Consider the following 8447-nt stretch of genomic DNA (forward strand, 5'->3'; position numbering starts at 1 on the left):
GTGAAGGATATTCAATGTAAAAATTAGTTGTGTTGTATAATGCTTTAAAATCAGTAATATGTATATTACTCTTCAGGTTTTTGTTTCCGCTTGCGTGTTGGAGGTATTGGAACAGTTACCCGAACTTTTGGTGCAACTCGGAGGAGATGCTGCTCGACCATGGTCTGTATTCGTTTTTCTGCAGGTTTGTGAAATGCATATGTTTTTCGAAGACTATTGAACTCTGGATGAATACTCTCGGCACCTTGTTCCCCATACATACCAAGACCAATATGTAATTTCGTTTTAATTATTTTTATTTAATTGTCATATAAAAATCGTGCAATAAAAAAATTATATATACTCTAGTTAATTACTAATTCCATTATAAATAGATTACGTCATTATGAAGTCTCTCGGGTATTTGAGATTTCTAATCTTTTTTATCATTCTCTGTGAGAGAGAAGTGAGGAAGAGATGAGCTCTCATACAAATTTTCAACTTCAATAAAATTTCAATTTTCAAGTTTCAGCTTTCAATTTCAAGCTCATTCAGGGATATTTATTTGGGCTAACTTGGTAAGATTTTATTTCTTTATCATTTATCATATTTATCAAAAACACTTTGTAAAAATTTATTTATAGACTCAAATGACACATGGTTTTATCAATATTTCATTTCCTATTGAATTCTCAGTGTGCTATTTTCTTGCGAGTTCATGTGTCCTTTTTTCTTTGTGCGTCTCATTTTGCTCATTTTCATTTGCGTCATTTCAGTTTAAGTATTTTATAATTTCAATTTTCATATTTTCAAATAGTCAATCCTTGTCATTATTTACTTTTCGATTCTATAGTTTGAACCTGTCAATCGTTACAAACGTCTCAAATTTATTGTATCCCGCCACACAATACGCCGCTTTTTAATGAACTTTAGAATGTGACACTCAAGCAAATGAAGTTTGATTGTGATTGATTGTTTAAAGTTATCACGGTAGTGCACGAAGAACTTTTTGATTGCTGAATCTGAGGAAAAAACAAGGATCCTGGTAAGTGGAACTTTTACTATACAAATTTCCAATATTAATTTCTATTTTTAATCACCAACCAAAGAGACATTATGGTTGGTAAGGACAGAACTTTTAATGTGTAAAGAGGATATCCAATAATATTTAGACAATCGTACTGGATATCACAAAAAAAAAACATACCTAGCTGCTGAATTTTTTCATCATTGAAATAATCAGATGAGTTCATGAGTCGATGACAAACACCATAATTATCCATTAATTCTTTAAATCTCTTGCTGATATCACATGCACGTCTATGGGCAGGGGTGTCCATCAAACCAAATTCATCATAAACTAGTTTAGGAATGCTATGACATAGCTTGCGGATGTTTTCTTCCTGAAAGATAAAAGTTTTAAACATTGTAAGTGGATTTAAATTAAATTTGGTCTAACTTCACATCATGAATTTCTTAGGTACTTGACAGGATATGGAAATTAGCTCCAGGCTAAATTTTTTATATTGCTCCACAGTAATTATATCTAAATTGTCTATTTCATGAAAAATAGCATTTTCATGGTCTTTACACCAACCGCGATTGTAGAACCTCATCAAGTTTTCTGTAGCAAGGACCACATTTGGCATTGATTGTCAATTCATTCTCTAATTCGTCAATCTCTGCAAGCTGAAAAGAATGTGAAAATATACCTTTTTGGAACTAGCTTTTTAGTGGTTGAAAATAAAATCAAAAAATTGAATTTCCTAGGAAATAATTTTTTTCAATTTTGACCTTTTTCGGACCAACTTAATTTTTCTAGGGGGTATGAAGAATTTTCAGAACATTTTATTTCACTGGTTCACATTTTCAAGGTTTTTCGGAAATTAAAACAAAAGTTAATTCCCCAAAAATTGTTTTCTTATAATATAATTACAGTCGACGCTCTCTAATTCGATCTTCAAGGGGAATTCGATTTTCATCGAATAAGGGAGCTTATCAAATAAGGGAGCGTTGTTTATGAGAGTTTCTAGTTGATGGGGTTTTTAAATTTCATCGAATAAGGGAGCCTATCGAATAGTAGAACGCCGAATTAGAGAGCGTCAACAGTATAGCTCTTTTTACCTTCTTACAGAGTACTTTATTCAATATGTCTATTCTTTCATCATAAACCTCTCTTCTTCATCAGGGTCATTGCAAATATTGACTCTTATTGCTTCTTGGACAAGACAAATTTTGTCATGACAATCTTGGGCATTAAATTCAAGATTTTGGATTTTCTTAAGGATTTCCACATTTTTCAAAACATATTCACGTGTGATTTCAGTATTCTCATCTTTTTCTGCCAGGTCGCCAAGGATCTCCATGTCTAACAGTCTGCACTCATCTTCAAGCATGTTGAAAATTTTAAGATATGTTTCAAGGCTGATGTGGAGTGCAGGAATGGCAACCTACAAAAAAGAAAATAATATGTCTATCAATGAACATTGGTTGATGGGTTCCTGTGCTAATAGGTCCAGCAGCGGCGGATCTGAGGGGGTTCAAATGGTTCAGCTGAACCATCCCAACCCTTTTAGTAAATAAAAAATACAAAGAAATGGAATCAAGTAAAATCTAGTTTTCTGATCGAAGCTGATTTTTCTTCTCGTTCATCTCGATATTATTTTACCAGGGGTTGTATGCGGCGTGGATTTTCGTGATGCGTGCGACAAACTTAGCCTTTTTCAGCGAAAAAACATCTTTAGATTATGTGTGTACGGCGTGGTAATAATCAGGCAATTACTAATCTTTTTGAGGACATTTTTGGTTCAATTTAATCAGTAAATTTGAGAGAATTACACAACAATATCAATCAATGTATGATTCTCACAAAGACTCTGTGTGATGGAATTTTCATCTGCTTTTGGTTTGATTTGGTGAAGAGTGACAAAAGAAAAAGAAATGACGACTTTCATTCTGAGAGGAAACATTTTTGTTTTGGTTTATCTTTAGAGGAGAAGCATTTATACCAACAAAAACAAAACTTAAATCAATTTTTCTTGATAAATGAAGTTTGGAATTTTTTATGGGAAAGGACAATTGTGAATATTTGGTGGAAGTTTATCGTGTCTTGAATAATAAGATTTATGTTCGGCTCTTCTCCCATCATCGGGCATCGGGAATATCACGGGGAAAAATCTGCCTAGCTATATATGGATCACGAGATTGGGTTTTTTGGGAAAATCACCCCAAAATTAGTTAATAATGACCCTCCAAAAGGGAAAAATCAAAACAAAACAGCCGAAAAGAACTTGGGAGTCAAAGGGAAAAACACAACAAAAATATTTTCAGATTAACTTTTACTTTTGGAGTTCTTCCATAAAAGACACTAAAATCAAATCTGATGAATTAAGAAATTATAAAACTACTTGAAACCACCCCAATATTTTCAGCTTTTGGTATAAAATTCGCTTATACTGTACAAAAAAACTTGAGATTCTTGAATGTTTGCCAATAAGATTTCTCATAACATAGCAAGGGAAGTGAAATGTCTTGTATTAAACCAAATGACGAGTGATTTTTATAAAAGTTCTCTCCTAATTCTCGTTCTCGACAAGGTACGTCCTTGAATTTTCAACTCAACAATCATTACATCTTCCTTCTAAAATTCGAAACATTTTAAAAAGCTTGACGATAATCAAGAAAGTATCTAAATTGATTTGCTCTTGAAAAAATGTTGTTCTTTAACCATTATTACAAGCATACATTTCTATCATGGAACTCCTTTCCTCTGCTATTCTTTTGAGATTCTTTTCCATGCATCAAAACAAAAAGATAGAAAAAGACTGAATGTTATCAATCTGATCAATCCAATGATGAAGGGTTTCTTCTCTATCGAAACAATACTGTACACCATCTGCATTTTGAATTATCAATCTAGAAACATTCAAATACATCTCTGAAAAATCTGCAACTCTTCAAAACAAAACTTCTGGATCGAAAATGATCAAAAATGCTTCTCTGTTTTGTTTTTGTGTGAATATTTTTCGGCGGTAACATATCGAATTTTATTGTTCGAATCTAACGTTCGAATTAGATTTTCGGATAAAAACATTCGAAACTACACAGAAGAAAGAAGCAAGGCGGAAGTAAGTTTTAAAACAAAAACAAAAAGAAATTTATATCAGGACAATTCTTTTGAGTCGACAATAAATTAGTTATCACATGACTTCTCGTGCAATACTCGATATTTTACTCGTATTACACTCGATGTCATGCGATAACTAGTACTTAGATCAGTGCTCATGGTGTACTCCACCTTTTGGTAATCTTTTATTTTTCCATCTTAAGAATATTGTATTTCCTTGTATGTACTATATAAATAATCTCCTTTATTTTTTAACTTGATCACTGTTTTCAAAATATTATCCATTTCTGGTTTTATAATATAAACATACTCAACATGAAAAGTTTTTGCTTGATTGTCAGCCAATTAATTCGCTACAAAGAATTCCCATAAAAAAATGGTTATAAGAATAAATTATCAAACTTTTTTACTATGTTTTAAATATTCACGAAATGAAACTGAAGTGTGCAAAGTATTTAATATTTCAAATTGTCTTATTTTTTCTTCAAACTTTTCTTCAAAACCATTTATTTGCTCTTTTATCCATGGCTTTCTTAAAAACATTTTCTGCAAGAACCATGAATATATAAAAGAATATATACAAACAAGCAGTTTTGAGCATGTCTGGGTGTCTGTTTTATCAAAATAAAAGCTCAAACCAAAGAAATATAAAAAATATAATACTCTTATTGCGAAGCGAATTTATGAGCGAAGCAGTTTTGCTATATTGTGCACGTACCTTTAACTTCTATCCCAAGCGAAAATTTGCCATAAAATTTGCTATATAAATCACATCTTCAAACCGATGATTTTATCAAAATGACCTTGAATGGTTTGGCTTGAAGCCACGCAAACTTTCTCGGTCTGGTAGCTAGGACTGCGAAAAATGCCGTTTTAAAATGGTGTACCCTAACAGTGAACAGCAACAAAATTACCGGAAGCCGAAGTCTGTGTACTTAGAATCTGGGCCCGGTTGTTCAAAAGTGGATTAGCGGCCGATTAGCTTAAGTCCGGATTAAATAGCGATTAGCGCCGATTAACGAAAATTTGTCTGTTGTTCAAAAAATATCACGATTAAAAAAGAGATTAACTTAGACTTAAACACCCCAAAACTTAATCCTGCTCGGGAGGTGGATTAAGGAAAGATTAAGCTTAAAACAAAGTGAGAAATGGCCGCCATGAACATGATTTTATATGGAAATTTGCAAAGAAGACGTCCAAGAACATACAGACTGAAAGATTTTATGCATAACAACACTTTTTCAGATGAGGACATTCGGATGCGCTTTCGCTTTTCACGACAAGGCATTGTGTTTTTAACCAATCTTCTCAGACAAGATCTGCAAAGACCTACACAAAGAAACCACATCGTGTTTCTGCAGTCAAAAATCATTTGGATAATAACAACAACTCGATAGACGATGGCTTGGTTATTGGAGACTCTGGATATGCTTTATCACGCTACCTTTTGACCCCCTATGATAACCCTGTAACACCACGAGAAAGACGATTCAGCCGATGCCAAAAGAGAGCTAGAAGTTCAGTCGAAAGAAGCTTTGGTTTGTTAAAAGCACGATTTCCTGCGTTACGATTTGGTTTGAGAGTCGACCCTATAAAAGCATGTCAAATAATTGGTACATGCTTTATCCTTCATAACATTGCTATTATGTTAAATGAAGACCCATTTGACGATGAAGAAGACCCAGACGACTTTGAGGCAGAACCTTATGATGGAGACGATCAAAATCGTGGTGCAATACGCGATCATATTGCAAATACATTCTTTTAAAAAACATGTTCAAATACATAAAATCTTTATCAAAAATATTATCAATTTACATTTTACAAACGACACAACACACCGACCACACACTTTTCAAACTTTCTAATATTATTTGTTTACAAATCTCTGAATTTTCGAATGTTTTCGTTCGTTCGATCTTGTTAAACCTGTTTAGCGAACCCGTCGAACAGGTCGCACTTGTCAATCTCTAATCAAAACATTTTTTCAGAACAAAAGAATTTTTTTCAAAACAAAAGATTTTTTTTTCAAAACAAAAGAAGGCGAAAATTATCAAAAGAAAAAATCGTTTTCAAGACAAAAGAATTCTCTCAAAACAAAAGAAAGATTTTTTTTTAAACAAAAGGAACTAACCTATGTCATAACAGTGTCGACAAAAATTATTTGTCAACAAAAGGGAGACAGTCAAAAACAAATGAGTGTGGTAAATGGTGTGCTGTGGAAAATAAGTTAACTGTATATTATACCAAGTTTTTTATTTATTGTTCGTTATTGTTGATATTTTCTTCGGTAGGGTCCACATAAACAAAGTTTGTTTTCATTAAGGTCAATTCTAAAGCTGCCTTTTCTTTCTGGAGATCGAGCAACTCAGCATGCCTTCGTTCATTTTTTATCTTCAATAACACTTCTTTGTTTTTCAAACGCTGAAATTTTAGTTTTGCTTTTTGAATGTTCAGCTCTTTGATTAGACATTGTCTTTGAATAGTTAAGGTGCTTGTTTTATTTTTCTTTGAGGGTTTCTTTGACTGTAAGATGTTTTTCTTCTTGTTTATTGTTGAAGGATTCCGGCTGGTTTTAGAGGGTGGACTGAACAACATCACATCATTCTCGATGAGTTTATTTTGGCTGCTAGGTCCGGGTTGATCCAATGAAATCGAGTTGCTCTGGATATCTAAAAAGACAAGGGTGGATTAAAATATTATTTATTTTATTGGTATTTTTTTTCTTTTGTTATGTTCAAGAACAAAGAAAAACTTATTACATGCATTGTTCTTCCCTGACTGAGTGAAATTAATATCATAAAGAGAATTATTTGTACGAATGGAATAATCGAAACAAAGAGTTTTCTTTACCTGTATCATCAATGAATGATGAGGAGAAAAAACCATCTAGGCCTTCAAAGGAAGGGCGTCCTTCGAAAAGTGAAATTACTTTATGCTGAGCTTCAGTTGGGGGTTTTGTTGGTGGGCCACCACCAGTTCCATTGACGTATCTTTTATACTCGTTGTGAGTGATTTTTGCATCGGATTTTAGATTTTTCCATTTTGTTTCGATGTCTTTTGTGCTTCTATTTGCAACACCGAGGGCATTAACTTTCAAAGTTATGTTCTCCCATAGAGCTTGTTTAGCAGCGTTTGTTATTGAAGGGGAGAACTTTCCTTCAATCGTGCTCTGACTAGCCTCGTATTCCTCCAAGATGATCCTGATCTCATCAGCAGTGAAGTTAGTTTTTCTTGGTCTTTTTCCTGACATTTTGTATAGATTGTTCGATTGTTCTTGAATGAGTTTTTTAAAGTTTTTTTTATTTCTCCTTTTGTTTGTTTTGGTTTCGCAGGGAACGTTCGAAAATTGAAAAATGACGTCACGGAACATTCGAAAAGGGTTTTCCCAGAGTTTTCCCGCGCGATTACTTAATCTGACGTTCGAACAACGGAAGTTAATCCCCGCGATTAACTAATCGAAATTTAATCGCGATTAGCGTTAATCGGGATTTAATCTAATCGATTTTTTGAACAACCGGGCCCTGAAGTTGATCAAATTGCCGTGCGGGGGCGGCACGCATCTATCTAAGCAATCTAAGCAGTGGTTCTTCGGTTTTAAAGTATATTTTGCTGTTAAATGGAAAAAAATTAGTTTGAATGTTGACAGAAAGGATCTTCATCATCCCTTAACTTTTAACCGAAGGTATCAAGTATCAAATAAGGTCAATTAATGAGAGAGGTTTTTGCAAGTAGTGGGCGGGCGGGCGGAAGGAGTGCTCTTTTAGTGAACGAAACTTACCATGCAAAACCAAGTGGATATTCTATGATAAAGAAGTACGGAGGTAATCAAATTTGTCGAATTTGTCAAGAAATAAATCAAAACTGCCCATGAACCAACAAGCCATCTTTGTACATTTTTGTTTTTGTTTTATTTTTATCATCGAATAAAAAATGTTCGATCGTTCGACGAATATCGTTCGATTTTATTTAAGGCACCATTTACACTAGAATAACTAGAAGGAAAAAAAGAGCAATGCGCGGCGGGCGGCGGCGGATGTTGTGCCGCCTTGGATTATGTGGTGTGTTTGGGGCATTAAGGCTTTTACAACCCTGTCTCTATAGCGGCTTTATTAGAGGGATTTTTAGAATGTCTCTTATTTTGCTAGCAACTTGCGAATTGAGGTAGAGTCTGGATCGCTTCGCAACCCTTATACAATACGGCTAGTATTTCTTTGCTCAAACTACTTTTTCGTTTTATGAACGTTTTGTGTGATAAGATTGAAAAGAAGAAACTAGAAATTGGAAAGGGGATAGCTTGCAAATCACTACAACAGCTACTATTGTGTGCATAACCTCTCTC

General features: G+C 33.8%; 1 protein-coding gene across 1 annotated transcript; it reads right to left on the reverse strand.

Annotated features, from left to right (window-relative positions):
- Positions 1 to 6364: 6364 nt before the first annotated feature.
- Positions 6365 to 7421, reverse strand: LOC136805608 (myb/SANT-like DNA-binding domain-containing protein 4). The gene is made up of 2 exons (XM_067062177.1): positions 6959 to 7421; positions 6365 to 6777 (listed from the first exon to the last, which is right to left on the reverse strand). Exons 1-2 carry the CDS (start codon positions 7356 to 7358, stop codon positions 6365 to 6367), a joined length of 813 nt encoding a protein of 270 aa, XP_066918278.1. The 5' UTR covers positions 7359 to 7421.
- Between the last annotated feature and the right edge of the window lie 1026 nt (positions 7422 to 8447).

Source organism: Clytia hemisphaerica, unplaced genomic scaffold (genome assembly GCF_902728285.1).
Source record: "Clytia hemisphaerica strain Z4C2 unplaced genomic scaffold, Clytia hemisphaerica genome assembly, whole genome shotgun sequence".
Lineage (NCBI taxonomy): Eukaryota > Metazoa > Cnidaria > Hydrozoa > Leptothecata > Clytiidae > Clytia > Clytia hemisphaerica.

Coding starts and splice junctions, on each gene's coding strand:
- LOC136805608 (XM_067062177.1), bottom strand. CDS start 7,358: ATGTCAGGAAAAAGACCAAGAAAAACTAACTTCACTGCTGATGAGATC. Junction 6,778..6,958: donor ATCATTCATTGATGATACAG/GTAAAGAAAACT, acceptor TTGTCTTTTTAG/ATATCCAGAGCAACTCGATT.